Genomic DNA, 20,246 nt, shown 5'->3' on the forward strand with positions numbered 1-20,246 from the left:
AAGACTCTTTGCGACATGCAAAATACAGATAGCCCTTGACTTACAATTATCTGTTTAGTGACTGTTTGAAGTTATAACGGCACTGGAAAAAGGGACTTATGACCATTGCGGCATCCCCATGGTCACGTGATCAAAATTGAGATGCTTGGCGGCCTCATAAGCAAGGTCAATGGGGAAGTCAAATTCACTTGGCAACCACATTACTAAACTAACAACTGCAGTGATTCATTTAACAATTGTGCCAATAAAGGTTGTAAAATGGGGGAGGGCAAAACTTACTTAACAACTGTCTTGCTTAGCAACAGAAATCTGAGGGCCAAGTTTGGTCGTAACTCAAGGAGTACCTACATGTCTTCAGAACCCAAATTCATCACCGGCGTGTTAGCTTTTTTTAATGGGGACGGCAAAGACTTCTTGCTAGTGATAAGATTCTTGATGTTCTCAGCATGTATCCCAGCGAACACATATTCTCAGAGCCAGCTCCAGATGTACGGAGGCTAAAAAAAATCTGAGAATTGCAATTTTGACAGCTGTAGTCCTAACAAATCCTGGGGAACGCCAGCTTGGAGAAGGCTGTACTTAAAAGAAGAGATCTGCCAACTGAACGATCACGCTATGCAGGAATTTAAGGCAACAACATGGCAAATTCGGAGCTATCACTCACAAGGACATCGTCAGCTAAAATAAGCATTTAAATTCTTTCTCTCAAATTTATTATTACTATACTTTCACCAATGACTGTATCTGTTCCTCCCACCCTTCCATATGACTGCTCTTATAATTATAAATTAACAGCCTGAAGGGCCATTTGACTTATGGGCACAGTGCCATTTTGGGCTTGAAAAACAGATTACATTGCTAGATACTGCTTTGCTTCTTCAATTTTGCCTTTATTCCAGTAGTTCGGGAAATTTTGTCTCGGGATTTCTCCTCTTTTTACCCCACAACAACCCTGTGACTAGGCTGGGCAGAGAAAAAGTGACGAATCCAAAGCAGATAGAAAGTTTCCATGACTGAGGAGGAATTTGACTCTGAGTCTTCCAAATCCTAATTCCTAGCCCCTCTGCCTAACTCTATGCTAACTGTGACTTTCTTTGCTTCAGCCTGCTTTACACATAAAGAGGGCATTGGAAGAGAACATTTCTGTTCACTATAAATCCAAAGATGAGCTTGAAGGCTGGGGCTGGACTAGAAGACTTCCAAGGTCCCTTCCAGGTTCTATTCTATTCTATTCTATTCTATTCTATTCTATTCTATTCTATTCTATTCCATTATTCTATTCTATTCTATTCTATTCTATTCTATTCTATTCTATTCTATTCTATTCTATTCTATTCCATTATTCTATTCTATTCTATTCTATTCTATTCTATTCTATTCTATTCTATTCTATTCTATTCTATTCTATTCTATTCTATTCTATTTTCTATTCCATTCCATTCCATTCCATTTTCTATTTCAGTCCATTCCATATTCCATTCCATTCCATTCCATTCCCTATTCCTGTGGTGGCGAACCTATGCCACACGTGCCACAGGTGGCACCCAGAGCCCTCTCTGTGGGCACGCGTGCTGTCACCTCAGTCCTAGGCCTTCAGCTGGGTTTTATAAAACCTTTTTGCTTTAGGCCTCCGCCACCGTGTGCCAAAAAAAAAAAGGTTCAATCAATCAATTTCAACTTCTCACGGGGGGGGGGAGGTTCTCGCAAAGTTGGAATTGATTGATTGAACTTTTTAGTCCCACCCAGTCTACCTTTACCACTGCAGCCACGCGCACCTAATGGGCCACGCCCACCCAATTGGCCACACCCACTCAAAGAGCCACGCCCACCCAGCACCCGATGATACATAAGTGGGTTTTGGGTTGCAGTTTGGGCACTCGGTCTCTAAAAGGTTCGCCATCACTGCCCTATTCTATTCCATATTTTCTATTCTATTCTATTCTATTCTATTCTATTCTATTCCATTCCATTCCATTCCATTCCATTCCATTCCATTCCATTCCATTCTATTCCATTCTATTCCTATTCCTATTACTTCTATTCCTATTCCTATTCCATTCCATTCTTGCCACCAAGTATGTGGGCAAAACTTGCCCAAACTGTGAAGTAAAACAGGGCTGAAAGAAAATTTTAGGGAGCAAAAATTAATTTAACAGAAAGGCCAAGGGATTTCCTTTTTTCCCCTTCCAGGAAGGAAGAAATGCTCCCTCTGCCTTAACTCCTTTCCAAAAAATTTTTCGTCCCTGTCTCTTCTGGTGATGTCACTTCCCTGAAGGCCTCTTACAGATCTCCAGCAGGTTGGGAGGCTCAATTGTGGTCCAAACCATCTTAGGAGATGCTGGCCCTTGTTCCAGGGGAAGAACAGGAAGACTTCCAGCTTGTGAGATGAAGGCTTACTAGAACCTGCAATTGTACGGGTAGTTCTCAACATGCAGCCCTTCATTTAATGACCGTTTAAAGTTACAACGGCACCGGGAGGGGGGGAAAGTGACTTATGACCGTTTTTCACACTTACAACCGTTGCAGCATTCCCCACAGTCACGTGATCAAAATTCAGATTGCTTGGCAACTGACTGGTATTTATGACGGTTGCAGCGTCCCGGGGCTCACGTGATCACCTCTGGCAACCTTCTGGCAAGCAAAGTCAATGGGGAAGCCTGACGACTGTGTTACTAACAACTGCTGTGATTCACTCAACCACTGTGGCAAGAAAGGTCGTAGATTGGGGCAAAGCTGGCTTAATGACTCAGCAACAGAAATGTTGGGCTCAATTGTGGCCACAAATGAAGGATTACCTGCATCCTGAATAGCAGATTTAAGCAGCCCCCTTAATCACCCTGTGCAAATTTTCCATTCCCTGGCCTCTGCCAGCTTCTTTCATTTCATCACCACAATCTTGCATTGAAAGGAAGTTAATTTCCACTGGTGTTGTTGTTGTTGTTTTTATTACTACTGATAATGAAATATCAAAAGCCCTGCTGATTTACTCCCAATTATCCAAAAATTTCTAAGACAGCCACATTGCCAACGAGTTCTTCTCTGCTGTAGAAAACAGCACAGATTGCAGCCATTTTTATAAATTTATACTGTATGTTGTGGAAAACTATGAGAGACTGTCATGCTCTACACGCACGCACACGCACAAAGATTTAATACAGAATTAGGCAGAAGCTAACTGAAAAACATTGGAAAATATCTGAATAATTTACAGGAAATCGACCAGCAGACTTGACTCCACTCCTGTGAAATAAAAAATACACCTAATTCTCAAAGAAGATTCCCCCCCCCCAAAAAAGGATGCTTTAGAGAAAATCCCAAAGGGATGTTTTGTATGAAAAAATGCAGTTCCAAGCCCAAGCTGCAGTTCCAGCCCAAAATGCCTGAGCTGCATGTATCTGCAGAGGTACTAATTTTTAGCGCAAGTCAGTTGAATCCAATTTCAATTGATGGTTAATTGGTTTCTCCACAAAAATAAAGCTATGTTGAAAGCTTGATGTTTTCTGTCCTTTGTCTTAACAGAGATCCATTTCAATATGGTCCCCACTCTCCTGGCTTTCTGGAAAGGAGTGAAAACATGACTGCGTGACTTGCACGGGGAGTCCAGAGGAATGTTCTAGAATGATTAACCCTTGCTCAAGGCAGGAGACTTTATACCATCCCAGACAAATGGTTGTCCAATCTTTTCTTGAAAACCTCCAGCAATGGAGCACTCACAACTCCCGAGAGGCAAACTGTTCCACTGATTGTTTGCGCTGTCAGGGAATTTCTCCTTATTTCTTGGTTGGATCTCTCTCTCTGATAACTTACCTCCATTGCTTCTTGTCCCGCCCTCAGGAGCTTTGGAGAATAAGTTAGTCCCCTCTTCTCTGTGACAGCCTCTCAAATACTGGGAAGACAGCTATCGTGTCATCCCTAATTCTTTTCTTCAGTACGCTAGATATACCTAACCCACAGGTCTGCAACCCACGGCTCCGGAGCCACATGCGGCTCTTTCAGTCGTCTCCTGCGGCTCCCAGTCCTCTGCCATGTGCAGCCCCCCCCAAAAAAAAGTGGGACTAAAAAAGTTCAACCAATCAATTCAAATATGCAGGGTAGGTGCATATCTCACCTTGTCTCCACTCTTCAGCCAAACCCTGTTCTGCGCATGCACGCATGTACGCGCATGCGCACACATTTTTTGCGGCTCCCAGTTTTTCCTTTTGTGAGGGAACCGGTTCCGAGTGGCTCTTTCACTGTTTCAGGTTGCTGACCCCTGACCTAACCATTCATCATATGGTTTAGCCTCCAGATCGTCTTTGTTGCTCTTCTCTGCACACTTTATAGAATCTCGCCACCTTTTTTGTATCGTGGTGATCAGAACTGGATGCAGAGTCCCATGTGTGGCCTCACTAGTGCAGTATAGAGGGGTAATGACACTTCATGTGATCTTGATACTCTCCCTCTGTTGATGCAACCCAGGACTGCACTGGCTATTTATGGCAGCTGCAGCACACGGCTGGCTCATACTTAAGTGGTGATCCACTAGGAAAACCTAGATCCCTCTCACAGTTGCTACTGTTGAGTCAGGCACCACCTATTTTACACCTATGAATTTGGCTTTTCCTGCCTAAATGCAGTTGGGGGTGTGGGGGGGGCAGATTAGTGCCCTGAAAGGACTCCCTTCGCCTTTTAATTGACTTTCAACAGTGTTTTAATGAGCCTTTTAAAAATGTTTAACCTTTACATAGTGTTTTTAGGTTTTTAATTTTTTATTGTACAACACTCTTCTCTCTCTCTCAGTGAGTGAGATGGCTGGTTCCAAAATGAGATAGATAGATAGATAGATAGATAGATAGATAGATAGATAGATAGATAGATAGATAGATAGATAGATAGATAGATAGATAGATAGACAGACAGACAGACAGAAAGACAGACACAGACAGACAGACAGGCAGGGTAGGTAGGTAGATAGATAGATAGATAGATAGATAGATAGATAGATAGATAGATAGATAGATAGATAGACACAGACAGACAGACAGACAGACAGGCAGGGTAGGTAGATAGATAGATAGATAGATAGATAGATAGATAGATAGATAGATAGATAGATAGATAGATAGATAGATAGATAGATAGATAGATAGATAGATAGATAGATAGATAGATGGATGGATGGATGGATGGATGGATGGATGGATGGATGGATGGATGGATGGATGGATGCATGGATGGATGGACAGACAGACATGTTACATTACTTTCAATACTCACCCGTTTCCTGGACTCTTCAATGGCAGAGAGCAAAGCATTATCCTTTTCATTTTTTAGGAATCCCTGTAAGGAAAAGGACAATTTCCATTAAAAATTAGTTTAGCTTGGAAAGGAAGTTTGGCACTTCCCACAGAGTTGGTGTAAACTCTGCTGTAGGGTCAGACAACTTCTGGGTCTCATTGCCTCAAAGAGAATGCTCTTTTGGGGGGGAGAATGCCAATAAAGCGAATGTGTGCACTGAAACGTAGTAGTCTCCTTTCAATGAAGTACAAAACTAAACCCTATGAACTCTTGGCAGTTGAATCCTGATGTCATTTTCTCTTATTTCTGGATTTGGATCCGGCTTCCTTGCTCCATCAACTTACAAGAACCCTGATGAACAGAGATAATAGGTCTGGCTAACCACATTAAATTAATTTTTAAAAATGGAAGAGAATGGTTCACCCAAGGAACAGATTGCTCCCTTAGATGTATGGATATTTGCAAAACATGTAATCTATAAAATATAACATATAAAAATGCACAGGAGACAATACTTGGACAATAAATTATTCTATTCTATTCTATTCTATTCTATTCTATTCTATCTGTTCTGTTCTGTTCTGTTCTGTTCTGTTCTGTTCTCTGCTCTGCTCTACTCTACTCTACTCTACTCTACTCTACTCTACTCTATTCTATTCTATTCTAGCTCGCAAAAAGATGGACTATATTGCTGAAGCAAGAAACAATCCTAATCAACATTTTACCTAGCTAAATTCCCAAGATGGTTTATTTTCCTTGCCCTGTATTATTATTTCCTCACACTTTGGGGGAAGAATTCAATAAAAATTGAGCTCTCAAACCAATTCTATAGGACGTTCTTCTATAGGACTAGAAGGCCTTCAAAGAACCTTCCAACTCTGTTATTCTGTATTCTGACATGCTTGTTGTTTACCTTTTCCATTTTATTTATAAGGGAAGATACCAACTAAGCAGGCAGCCCTCACCTTAGAGAATAATAAAATTGATTTTTTTAAAAATAAAATAAAATAAAAATCTTGGATTAAAAAAGCCCTATTACACAGTAGGGAACAAATACTTGAAAACAAATGCCAGTCCTGACCCAGCGGCTGCTGTACTGAATTCAGATGCAACAAACCAAGATGCAAACTCACGGAGAGTTGAGGCAAAGACTACATACAGTATGAGGTTTACGATCAATTCTGAGCTCAGCTTTTTTCAGGGTCTGCCTTTGTTCCATATCCCATGTGCGAGTTTCATTAAAGCAGACCAACAAAGGGGCCGATGGAGGTAGTCCTCAACAACCACAACGGAGCTAAGTGAGTTTTGCCGCATTGTGCCACCTTTTATTCACCTACTAAATGAATCACTGCAGATGTTAGCTTAGTAACAATGGTGGTTAAGTGAATTTGGCTTCCCTGTTGACCTTGCTTGTCAGAAGGTCGCAAATATTGATCACGTGATCCCGGGACACTGCAACCGTCATAAGTACACGCCAGTTGCCAAGCATCCGAATTTCGATCACGTGACCCATGGGGGATGCTGCAAGTGAAAAACGGTCACAAGTCACTTCTTTCAGTGCTGTTGTGACTTTGAACAGTCACTAGATGAACGGGCGTAAGTCAAGGATTACCTGTATTCCTTTCAGAAGCAGATTCAGGAGAGATGTTGATCGAAGTATTTCCTGTTATAGCACAAATTCCTGGTGGGAAACATGGCCCTTTGTGGTCACTGTTAAGCTACTTGGGGCTCTGTTGAGCTATTTGGGGCTCCCATCGAGTGGCCTACAGATGTGATAATGTGCCTATCAATATGTTTCTAGGCCAGGGGTAGGCAACCTTGGCTCTTTTATGACTCGTGGACTTCAACTCCCAGAATTCCTGAGCCAGCCACGCTGAGGGGAAAGGGAGAAGATTCCAAGCTGAGCCACGCTGGCTCAGGAATTCTGGGAGTTGAAGTCCACGAGTCATAAAAGAGCCAAGGTTGCCTACCCCTGGCCTAGGCACACAGCAAGGTTCCTGCCGGGCCAAATTCCATTCTTAATTTTTTAAAAATGAATGGGAATCTGTCTCAGCATAACGTGCATGGTTAACAGTGCCTATGTAGGTGCCAGGGCAGTGGTGGGATTCAGCCGGTTCGCACCACTTCGGCAGAGTCAGTAGCTAATTTTCTTGTCGCCCAGGCCCAGAACGGACTTCCGGAAGCGGCATCAACACAGAGAATCGGCCATTCAGATATATGAATCCCACCACTGTGCCAGGGGTGTTTTTAGCAAATCAGAAAACGGATGGCTTCAGCCCAGCCAGAGATGGTTGTAATTGGTCCCATTTACCAAAATGGGAATTGTTTTGAGAGTGCCCATGATACGCTCTCAAAGTCTCAGTGTGTTCTCTAACCCAAGATGGGAGTTGTGATCTAGCCGAGATGAAGGAGTGTTGTAGGCTGTTGGAGAGATGGTTGACCTCCTTCCCCATCCATATTGGGGGAAAAAGGAATATAACGATATGAAGACTGCTAGATAAAACTACCTTCAGCTTGCGGGGGGGGGAGAAAGGCAGGATTTATATGTAACAAAAGTCATTAATAATTCAACGGAAGAGGAAAACTGACATTCAAAACCACAACAAAATAACTGGGAACACTAAATACAATTTTGCAGTGTATGGTAATGAAAGTTGGACCATAAGAAAGGCTGAGCGCCAAAGAATTGAAGCCTTTGAACTACGGTGCTGGAGAAGACTCCTGCGAGTCCCTTGGACTGCAAGGCGATCAAACCGGTCAGTCCTAGAGGAGATCAACCCTGACTGCTCTTTAGAAGGCCAGATCCTGAAGCTGAAACTCAAATACTTTGGCCACCTAAGGAGAAGGAAGGACTCACTGGAGTAGAGCCTAATGCTGGGAAAGATTGAGGGCAAGAGAAGAAGGGGACGACAGAGAATGAGGTGGCTGGATGGAGTCACTGAAGCAGGAGGCGTGAGCTTAAATGGACTCCAGAAGATGGTAGAGGACAGGAAGGCCTGGAGGAACGTTGTCCATGGGGTCGCGATGGGTCGGACACGACTTCGCAACTAACAACAAAATACAATTCATACCAAAACTTTGAGATGGAGGTTATCTGGTGGAGTGATACCAATTCATCTCAGTAGTCAAAGATTTACATATTTTTGACTACTCTTCATGTCTCAATTGTAACTATATGGATTGTGTGCTTGGGCCCCAATGAAGTATATTTTATTTTGTTCCCCACTTTCCTTTTATTTGGTTCCCCCCCCCTAATCTTTGTTATCCACCAGAGGCACCTAGGGAGCAAGCAGGCAGTTGCACAGAGAGAGGGAGGGAGGGAGGGAGGGATTAACCAGCATAACCAGGGATCACGGGGAATATTGTAAAATTCAGCAGACACTGCAATTTCCCCAATTCTATGTTTCTTTCCTTGTGCATTTGTTTTTGTTTCCTTACCATCTCCCTCTTGTTTAAAGCAGGGAAATGGACACATGAGTAATTCAGAGGGAAACTAAAGGTAAGAGAAAGGCAGAGAGCTTCAGAAATTGGGAAACCATTAAGGGAATAGTAAAAATGTCCAAAGAACAGGAAAACAAATGGTGTTCTTCACCTGTTAAAGAACCAAAAATAACACGTGAACACAACTGCAACATTCAACTTTTAAAATATTTAAAGGCTGGAGCTGGGTTAGATGTTCCAAAAAAAAAAAACTCTCTCTCCATCTCTGCTTTGAGGTACACTGGAATTCTTCAACAGCTTCTTAAGGAAGCTGTAATAAGGAGAGACTCATCATAATCTTAATCTTAATCTGAAGGATGAGCAGTTTGATCTGGAGGGTGGGGTTAAATACATCATCAGTTTGGAATCATTATGCCGCCACAAGAGACCTAAGTACAGTCCCCCACAAATTCCACTGACCCTTCTCTAGCACCAATTTAGCTTGGACTGCTAGTCGCTCGGATTTATGTTAGACGCAAATTAACCATGAGCAGAAGTTGAGTTCAAGGCAGTAAGAGTGTATTCTTACGACCTATACATACGAATCTGGGCAACTAAAGATCCAAGGTAAAATGGCGCTAGATATGGGTCAATGGAATTCACCAGGGTGTGTGTGTGTGTGTCTTGTGGCTATGCAATGATTCCAAACCGATGGCGCATTTAATTCCACCCTCCATCTCAGCCTGTTCATCTCTGCAATGTGCAGCTACAGACAGCTGCTGACTGGACAGCCTGTCCATTCCTAGGAAGAAGCACAATGGAATATTCGCCGAAGGGACAAAAATGGCCACCTGGTTCTAAAACGTGGGCGGCCTGGCCTCTGGGTGTCATCCAGAAGCTTAAATGCAAGCATTCAAACACACCCTACATTCCCACTGCCTCCCCCTCCCCCCCGAGTGCTGGTAATTCACAAAAGATTCACTTCCCATTTATCTACTTTAAGTAGCATGCTTATATCTTTCAGGAACAGGTTTCCTAGTTCCTCATGACTGAAATCCTAATGTTATGGCACTCTCTAATCTGATTATTTAAATCCAGCAACTCAAGTGTTTTACAAAGCAATAGGTCACTGGAATTTGAGAGCAGCGCCCAAGTTTCTGCATTCAGTGGTAAATGTCTTTTTTCTTGCAGTCCTTAGATCTCTCTTTTAACCACCTAGGATCCCATTCTCCCTTTTCATATCGCTCTTATGAATTAATCTACTACCTGCCTTAAGTCTCCTTCTTCCTCTCCGCCACTGATTTTGGAGTGAAGTTTGCAGCCTAAAGATGCTAATTTACCGCAGCAGCCCTAGGATTTCCTTGGCAATCCTATTCATAGCCCTTCAAAGTGTCAGAAGACAGCCAATTAACGCTCTACATGACAGGGACGTTATCAGTTTTTTTGCAGTGGATATAGTAAAGCCAAGGAAGGAATTCACATTTCCCAACATTTTGGAGAAGCTAAATTCAGCTTGTCGCAGTCACTATTAGAAGGCTAAAAAAAAAATTGTTTTGTCAGAAAAATTCAGAACCCCATTAAAAGCTGGGTAATTCAGATGTAGATTGTTTTCCGATCTGTACTTTCCCCAAGTGCAAAACACAAACACAGCAAGACGGTTCATATATTCCAAAAGGCAGAATCAATAAAAATAACAAAAAAATGATCTCATGAGCACTTTTCGTCCTTCCCGTGCATCTGATGGAAGAATACGGGAAATCCTCGACTTACAACGATTTGTTTAGTGACCCATCCGAAGTTACAAGGGCACTCAAAAAAGTGACTTAGGACTGTTTTTTCACTCTCACAATCGTTGCGGCATCCCCTAAGGCAGGGGTCTGCAACCTTGACAACTTTTAAGACTTGTGGACTTCAGCTCCCAGAATTCCTCAGCCAGCTATGCTGACTGAGGAATTCTGGGAGCTGAAGTCCACAAGTCTTAAAGTTGTCAAGGTTGCTGATTGAGGAATTCTGGGAGCTGAAGTCCACAAGTCTTAAAGTTGTCAAGGTTGCAGACCCCTAAAGTTGTCAAGGTTGCAGACCCCTGCCCTAGGGCCACGCGATCAAAATGTGGATGCTTGGCAACTGCTTCATGTTTATGATGGTTGCAGAGTCCCAGGGTGACGTGATCAGCTTTTTTTGATCTCCTGACAAGCAAAGCCAATGGGGAAGCCAGCTTCACTTAACAACCATGTTACTAACTGAACAACTGCAGCGATTCGCTTAAAAACTGTGGCAAGAAAGGTCACGAAATAGGGCAAAATTCACAAGCGTTTTTTTTTCCCACTTAGCAACAGAAATTTTGGGCTCAATTGTGGCCGTAAGTTGAAAGTTACTTGCATGTAGTTTTATCTAAGGTAATAATAGGAGGACTAATGGGGGGAGGGAGGAATTAACAGAAGCAGAAAGGAGAAAACGGGAGTGGTGTCTGAATGGAGCTAGATGAAAAATGAAGGGGGGGGAAGAATAGTTTAGAATGAAAAAGTATCACTTTTCAAGGTATTTAATGCTAGGACAGTGATGTCACAACTGTGAACCATATCAAAGGTGACATGCCACAACGTTTTAGGTGACATGCCAGCATCTGTCAACACCCAACCACTATTTTCCAAAGTACGCCCTTTTCTCGTGTGATTGAGAGGTGGAAGAAATCACGTTGAGAATGGAGTGTGCTCTTGCAGCCTCCAGATCCTCCAAAAATGAATCTATTATTTATTCTATCAAGCTTATTTATTTATTATTATTTTTTAATGTTTTCCATCTCCCCTACAAGGTGACCCTGGGCAGATGCTTGTTTGCTTGACTTGTATTACTTCTTTGCAACTATTTTTGTAGGTGGTGCGCGGAGAGGTTACAATGCAGTATTGCAGGCAAACTCTGCCCACAGCCAGGAGTTCAATCTTGACGGGCTCAGCCTTCCATCCTGCCCAGGTCGGTAAAATGAGGACCCAGATTGTTGGGGGCCATAGGCTGACTCTGTGAACTGTTTAGAGAGGGCTGTAAAGCAAAGGTCCCCAACCTTTGGGGCACCAGGGACCGGTTCCGTGGAGAGAAGTTTTTCCGCGGACCGGAGAGGGTGGGTGGTTTTGTGTGCTGCTTGCATCCCACGGATGGGGCTTTGCTTGTTTGTGCGGACCGGCTGCTGGCATGCTGCGGTCCAGCACCGGTCCACGGACCGGGGGTTGGGGACCCCTGCTGTAAAGCATTATGAGGTGATATGAAATCTAAGTGCTACCGCTATTTGATTTTGTTCTAATACAATACATAGCGCCACACACGATTGTATTGCATTTTTAAAATATATGAATATATATATAGAACAGTTTCTCCTTTTTGGCGAGGGGCGGAGGGCAGGGAGATGCCAGCAGAGTCAAAGTCAGGCATTTTCTGAATTTTCGACATGCTTATTAAAAAATGTTTGCCATCGCTCTAATAGGATGACACGGAGCAAATGAACAGGACCGTCGTGGAGCGGAGAAGGGCCCTCTGTGTCTCTCTTTACAAAAGACAGGTGTCTATCCGGAGAGCAAATCCTTTAAAATATCCCGTCGACAACACGCAGACACACTGGTCACCAGACTGCAATTTCCCCCATTATAGCAAGATTTATGGCTTGTTTAGAGCAATTGCTGCAATTATCTTTCAATCTGGCATGGATACGTGATTTCTCCAAACAAACACTTCCCTTTGTTTTCATTGCTGTTGATGTATTTCCTCTTTAGAGGTATGCAACAGGCCACTCCACGGTATTTAGGGGGGAAAAGGCAAAGCCGTCCAAAACAACTTAAATTTTAGATCACAGGGTGAGTATGATCATCTCTGCTTCGCTTTGAAGGGGCTTTTAAGTCCTGAGCATAGCACATCTCTCTGGAAAATTAGCAGCATTCTTCTTTATGTGCATATCTGAATGCTAATTCAACCATATGCAGCCAGCTAGTGTGGTAAAGAGCTGCTTCCCCTGGTTACATTTTTCATCTAATTATACTTGTACTCTGTCAGATGCATGCAAATAAAATGAGAGCCATATAAAGTATTCGTTCCGTATGTATGCATGTATGTATGTATGCATGTATGTATGTATGCCTGCTTTGCTGCCAAATCTTGAGGAAACTGAACAACGTAAAAACAAGATTGCCAAAAGATTGAAATGTTTTGCTGGACGGACATCCTGAAAGGTCATTCTCAAAAGGTCAGCGAGATCTGATGTGATGGGAAGCCTCTTTGGAAAAGAAATGCCCAATTTTAACTTGACAGTGTTTCTCTTTCGGGTTTATTAAAATGCAGATGAGTTGCTTGCCTTCTTAATAACATCTGAGAATGTTCTGAAGAGGCCAGGGACAATCGCCCAGAAAATAAACGGAACCTCCGTTAGAATTAGACAGTAAAATATGCTTTCATGACCAATTTTTGAAAGGAAAAAAATGGGTCAGATAATTAGTATTGTCTACTGATATGCACTGTCGAGTCACATCTGCAGAATAAGTGAAATAATTCCTATGAAAAGCTTTTAAACCAAGATTCTTATACTGCAAAGAGAAATGTGAAGTCAGATTGGGCTCCAAATTTGATTAGGATCCTCTTCCATCCATCCATCCATCCATCCATCCATCCATCCATCCATCCATCCAATTTATATGCCACCCATTTCGCCAATGTGACTTTAATCGGCTTAAAAGGTAAAGGTAAAGGTTCCCCCGCACATGCGTGCTAGTCGTTTCCGACTCTAGGGGCCGGTGCTCATCTCCGTTTCAAAGCCGAAGAGCCAGCGCTTGTCCGAGGACGTCTCCGTGGTCACGTGGCCGGCATGACTAGACGCCAAAGGCACACGGAACGCTGTTACCTTCCCACCGTAGTGGTCCCTATTTTTCTACTTGCCTTTTTACGTGCTTTCGAACTGCTAGGTGGGCAGCTGGGATGAGTAACAGGCGCTCACTCTGTTACGCGGCACTCGGGATTCGACCCGCCAAACTGCCGACCTTCTGATCGACAAGCTCAGCGTCCTAACCCACTGAGCCACCGCTTACAAGATCGGCTTACAAGATAGAAACACCAATGTAAGACATTAAAATATTAAAATGATGGATATTAACATTGAAATTAACAAAGCTGGCAAAGGAAGGAAGCAAGCAAAATACAAATGGGGTGGAGGTAGAATCTTTTTTCAGTCCATAACCACCTCCAGTATGGAATGGTTCCGTCGGGACCCCAGGTCAATCGGCAGAGTCAGGCTTTAAGACCTTCCTTGGAAAGGGTATTTTTCTTTGGCATCACCGGATTTTTCACGTTAAAAAAACAAAACAAAACACCAACAACTTGCTTCAGCCAGTTACAGGGCAGAAAATCAGGCCGAGCAAACTATCCGTGGAGTTTTTAGGACGTTACTTGCGCCGCTGAAAACGCAGGCCACGCGTGTGAGATGCGGAACTATGCCAATTCAAAAAAGGGTTAGGGTTAGGGTTAGAAGCTAAGCCCCTGCAAGTTACGACAATGAGTTTGGAGCTGACTGCTTCTTACACCTGCAGGATAATAGCCTGGATTGCAGACTTTGCCTACAACCTCTTTTAGCATTCGGACTCGCTGGGCCACGAGAGGGGCAGTAGCTGTATAGGAGATTATTTTAAATGGAAGGAAGAACACGGTGGAGCAACAGCAGGCAGGATCTTAGTGCGCAGAGCCAACCCACAAACCACTGCTTGTCATAGCAGCATTTTACAAAGCAGGCCAGAAGTAGCGCTGGGTGGGTCAAAACAAAAAGCACGCTTGCCGATTCTTGCAAGGGATCTTGATGTGCACTTCCTACAAGTGCAATACAAGGTAAGTATCAAAACATTTTTATTTCTTTTTTTTACTGATGCACGCAAGACAGGAAGCTACAACTAAACTATTGAGGGTAAAGCCACAGGACTGGTTCAATCATGGCTTGACCTTGCTCTAAAGCAGGGCTTTTCAACCAGTGGTACGGGTACCACCTGTGGTACATTGACACCTGGCAGGTGGTACGCGACCATCCTAGAAAAGTGGTAGCGGGGGAGGGGAATGAGCTGGACCGGTGGCAGCACCGCAGAAGCCTGAGCAAGAGATGACTGGAGCTGCAGGACTGTCAGGGCTCAGTGGAAGTGCCAGGATCAGCGCCAGGCTCCAGCTGGAGCTCAGCGCTGATCCTGGCACTTTTGCTGAGCCCAGAACAAGCGCCGATCAGCTGGAATGTTGCAGCATCTCCAGGGTATGGTGACTGACATTCAGATGCTTGGCAACTGATTCATATTTATGACGGTCACAGTGTCCCAGGGTCATGTGAAGTGACCAAAACCTGCTGCAACCACCCAGCAGACTGGGGGAATAAAAACTGAACACCCCCCCTCACCCCACCCCCGCTGCCAATCCTCAACCGCCAGGTGGGCAGGCAGGCAGGTGTCTTGCTCGGCTGTGGCTTGGGGGGCACTTTTTTCAGTGCCATTGTAACTTCAAACAGTCACTAAGCGAACTGTTGTAAGTCGAGGACTACCTGTACTTCATCACTTTTTTTTACTTTTTTTTGGTCACCAAGTTTTTGACACCTTGCTAGGCGACTGGTGTTACTTGGACATTGCCATATCCTAAAAGTGGTGCAATCAGTGAAAAGGCTGAAAAGCCCTGCTCTAAAGGGCCTTGGGCATGTACCACCTCACTAGTTTGAGACAGGCTAAAGTTCCCCCTTTTATTTAAATTCACTGACTATGGTTTGCTCCTAGTTTGTGGGACAAATGAAAGCCACTGCTGGCTAAGGCGGTCAGAATAGGGAATGAATGACTCGCCTTGAAGCATGAAAGGAGAGAAGGGAGAGTAGGCAGGTGGAAGGGGAAAATAAAAGGAGAAAACATGATCCCAAGCCTTCTCAAAGGCTGGATCACATCAGTCCATGTTTTGATCGTACCCCTTACCAGTTCACTGGGGTACTGTACAGGTAGTCCTCGACTTACAACTTACAACATTCATTTAGTGACCCTTCAAAGTTTCAATGCCACCGAGAAAGGGGACCGACAACGGTATTCCCAATTATGACCTTTGCAGCATTCCCAAGGTCACATGATCACAATTCAGGTGCTTGGCAACTTGGCGTGTACTTAGGAGAGTTGCACTGCCCCGGGGTCAGGTGATCCCCATCTGTGACCTTGCCAGGCAGCTCCCGACAAACAAAGTCAATGGAGAAAGCTGGATTCGCTTAATGACCGGTGTACGATTCACCGAACAACTGCCGTGATTTGTTTTAACTGTGGCAAGAAAGCTCATAAAAATAGGGCACAACTCTCTTAACGAATGCCTTCCTCAGCAACAGAAATTTTGGCCTCAATTGTGGTTGTACGTAAGTCAAGCACTGCCTGCATGTTGGTTGCAAGCTTGCAAAGGAAGTCATAAATGCTTGCATAGAGCAGCAGCTTTCTCTAGGCCAGGGGGTCCTCAACCTTGGCAACTTTAAGACTTGTGGACCTCAACTCCCCGAATTCCTCAGCCTTGAAGGAGGCGGTGGTGAGGCCTCTCCTCAAGAAGCCCACCTTGGACCCATCCTCATTGAATAACTTTCGTCCAGTCTCCAATCTTCGCTTCCTTGCGAAGGTTGTTGAGAGCGTGGTGGCGCACCAACTCCCTCAGATCCTGGATGAAGCGGTTTATCTAGACCCGTACCAATCGGGCTTCAGGCCGGGCTACAGCACGGAGACAGCATTGGTCGCTCTGATAAATGATCTCTGGAGAGCCCGGGACAGGGGCCATTCCTCTGTCCTAGTCTTATTAGACCTCTCGGCGGCTTTCGATACCATCGACCATGGTATCTTGCTGCGACGCCTCAGGGGACTGGGAGTGGGAGGCACGGTTCTGCGTTGGTTCTCCTCCTTTCTCCAGGGTCGCTCGCAGTCGGTGTTGGCAGGGGGACAGAGGTCGACCCCGAGGCCTCTCGCTTGCGGAGTCCCTCAGGGGTCGGTCCTCTCGCCTCTCCTGTTCAACATCTACATGAAACCGCTGGGCGAGATCATTCGCAGCTTTGGAGTAGGGTACCATCAGTATGCTGATGACACCCAGCTTTTCATCTCAACTCCAAACAACATCAGTGATGCCCTCGACGTGATGTCTCGCTGCCTGAAAGCGGTCCGGGAATGGATGGGGAGGAACAGGCTTCAACTGAACCCGGACAAGACTGAATGGCTGTACGTACCGGCAAGCCAGGATACTCAGAACATCCCATCCCTTAACATCGGGGACAAGTTACTACCCCCTGTTGATAGGGCCCGCAACCTGGGTGTCCTCCTTGACTCGCAGCTCTCCCTGGAAGATCACATAGGAGCTGTGACCAAGGGGGCCTTCTCCCGGGTTCGACTAGTTCGCCAATTACGGCCTTATCTGGACCTGGATGCCTTACGTACAGTCACCCATGCTCTTGTGACCTCTCGCCTAGACTACTGTAACGCTCTCTACTTGGGGCTGCCCTTGAGATCCACTCGGAAGCTTCAACTGGTGCAAAGTGCAGCGGCACGGACACTCTTGGGAGCCTCCCGATACTCCCATACCACACCTCTCCTCCGTGCACTGCACTGGCTTCCAGTTGCCTTCCGTGTGAAGTTCAAGGTGCTAACAATGACTTACAAAGCCCTACATGGCATGGGTCCGGACTACCTACGGGAGCACCTTCTGCCAATGTCAGCACCCCACCGTCCTGTGCGCTCCCACAGAGAGGGCCTCCTCAGGGTGCCACCGCTCAAGGAATGTCGGCTGGTGGCCCCCAGGGGGAGGGCATTCTCAGTGGGTGCGCCAGCCCTCTGGAACAGCTTACCAACCGAAATCCGGATGGCCCCCGACCTCCGCACCTTCCGGCGCGAATTAAAAACTTATCTGTTCCAGCAGTCTGGCCTGGCCTGATAGCTCTAATCTGGGGTCCCAGCTTGTATTTTACTATTGTTTGTTTTCACTATTGTTCATTCTGTATGCCTACCTTATTCTGTACACCGCCCCGAGTCCCTCGGGAGAAGGGCGGTTTATAAAAACAAATAAATAAATAAATAAATAAACTTTATGACCTGAGGACTTCAACTCCCAGAATTCCTGAGCATGGCTGGCTGAGGAATTCTGGGAGTTGTAGTGCACAAGTCTTAAAGTTGCCAAGGTTGGAGACTCCTGCTCTAGGCAACCCAAATCGTGTAACGTCTTCTGCCAATTATATGGTTTCTTCTGCTTGAAGCCAAGTGATGTGGAAGAGCCAGATGGTCTTAAATCTTATCAGTTTTAAACAAGGCCGGAGAGGGAGGAGATCTTGGGATAGATCTTAAGAGGAGAAACCTGTGTGAGGATGGGGAGAAAGTCATCCTTGACTTACGTACTCTGAAAAGCTGTTGACTACAGAGAGGCAGAAGCTATTAGGAACTGACCTGTGCTCTCCACAGGCCTTTTAGCAAAGCTTTTAGTAAGTCCTGAGACGCTTCCAGGTGAATCTCTTTGTTGTGACTTGTTGTGCCTTTGCCTTGCAGCATTTACAAAGGACCCGGCCGTTTTTAAGCCCCTGACAAATGGTCCATGTTTCCCAACATGCTGCATGGGGCTCTAACCCTAACCATGAAAGCACCCGTTAAGGAAGAAAAAGGGGAAAGGAGGAGATGATTTTTTTCCAGAAAGCGTGAACAAGGCACTCTGCAACTAAGGCACTGCACTAGAAATGACTCCCTTGTTGGGTGGATGATGGGTAGGGATCTCCCACTTTCTCACCCACCTCATTTCCAGATACTGAGCCACCCCATGTCTTGGAATGGGTCCACTAGTGGACAGATCATTGGGAGAGGTAGATGCCATAGAATAGGAATGGAATGGAATGGAATATGGAATGGAATGGAATGGAATGGAATGGAATATAGAATCGAATGGAATCGAATGGAGAATAGAATAGAATAGAATAGAATAGAATAGAATAGAATAGAATAGAATAGAATAGAATAGAATAGAGTAGAGTAGAGTAGAGTAGAGTAGAGTAGAGTAGAGTAGAGTAGAGTAGAGTAGAATAGAATAGAATAGAATAGTTGTCTATTGTCACTTTAAATGTACACTAATGAGCACATTAAAATGAAACTCCATTGCATTCCACTCTCAAAGGGTAACCACCTCCAATATATACGTGAACATGACAAAACATTATGCATATACCTACCTACCTACACACACACACACACACACATGACAAAGAGAAACAACACAGAGGATGGACACCCCCCCTTAAAATAGCCCTCTCCAAACCCCTGAAAAGGCAGGTCTACATATAGACCTTAGCTTATACAGGTACGCCTTCAATTTATGTCCACAACTGACAGCAGGATTTTCACTGTTATGCAGGGCAGTTGTTAATTGTGTCACATCCAATTTTACCATTTTTTTCAGCCACGGCTGTTAAGCAAATCACTGCAATTAAGTGAATTTGCACAGTCATGTCAGCAAATCCGGCTTCCCCTACCGATTTTGCTTGTCCCAAGCTGGCAAGAAAGGTCAAAATGGTGCAACCATTGTACCTACAGGCCAGTTGCCAAGCGCCCGAATTTCGATCACGTGACCGTGAGGATGCCGCAAATAGTCATAAGGGCGAGGGTGGTTGCAAGTCGCTTTTTTCCTATGACACTGTAACTCTGAACAGTCACTAAATGAATGGTTGTAAATTGAGGACTATCTATATAGATCAGGGGTCTCCGACCTTGTCAACTTTAAGACTTGTGGACTTCAATTCCCAGAATTCCTCAGACAGCAAAGCTGGCTGAGGAATTCTGGGAATTGAAGTCCACAAGTCTTAAAGTTGACAAGGTCGAGGACCCCTGATATAGATGACAAATTTAGCCACAATCTAAGAAGACTCCTCGGTTTAATCCTGCTACTGTATAAGCCAGCGATGGCAAACCTATGACACCGCACATCGAAAGCGACACCTCGTGAAGATTTGGGAGGGGGGGCCCACGCCAGCATTTACCAACACCCAACAAATGACTGCACTCAAAAGCGCACCCCGTCCTCGTGCAATTTGGCGAGGCCCCCATGAAAACGGGAGTGTGCTCTTGCGCAGCATCCCAAAACGAAGTTATTTCGCTCACATTTCGTATTTCTTTAATTATTTCACATTTCGGTGCAGCGCCACACAGGACTTGGACTGTATTTCCCACCCACCCCCCCAAAAAAATATGTAAAAAAATGCGTTTCTCTTTTGTTTGGGGGTGCAAGGCTGGGCGTGCATGACATGCCAGTAGAATGGAGTTGGGCGTTTTCCGAATTTTTGACACGCAGAGCCCAAACGTTTGGCCTGGTAAGCTCAGAATTCAACCGGTCTGTATCAGCCAAGAAGGGCTTGGGACTGTTCAAAACAAGGGGACCGGCCACTGCAAATTGGTGGGGCATACAAGATCGTCCCTTCACAGGACCAGAAAAAAAAAGAGGAAGCGGGCGCTAAATTGTTATCATTCTCAGCGGGCATCATTCTTGCAGGGTGCCTGAAGACATTTTAACCATTATTTCCT

At 44.8% G+C, this 20,246-nt stretch overlaps 1 protein-coding gene across 1 annotated transcript in view; it reads right to left on the reverse strand.

Moving 5' to 3' along the window:
• The window catches only part of NUP93 (nucleoporin 93), a 135,151-nt gene that overhangs the window by 44,018 nt on the left and 70,887 nt on the right, over positions 1–20,246 (reverse strand). Inside the window, exon 4 of the mRNA XM_081335924.1 lies at positions 5,257–5,319. Coding sequence (XP_081192050.1) covers positions 5,257–5,319 — 63 coding nt within the window. The remainder of the gene's footprint in view (positions 1–5,256; positions 5,320–20,246) is intronic.

Source organism: Vipera berus (genome assembly GCF_964194415.1).
Source record: "Vipera berus genome assembly, chromosome: 10".
Lineage (NCBI taxonomy): Eukaryota > Metazoa > Chordata > Lepidosauria > Squamata > Viperidae > Vipera > Vipera berus.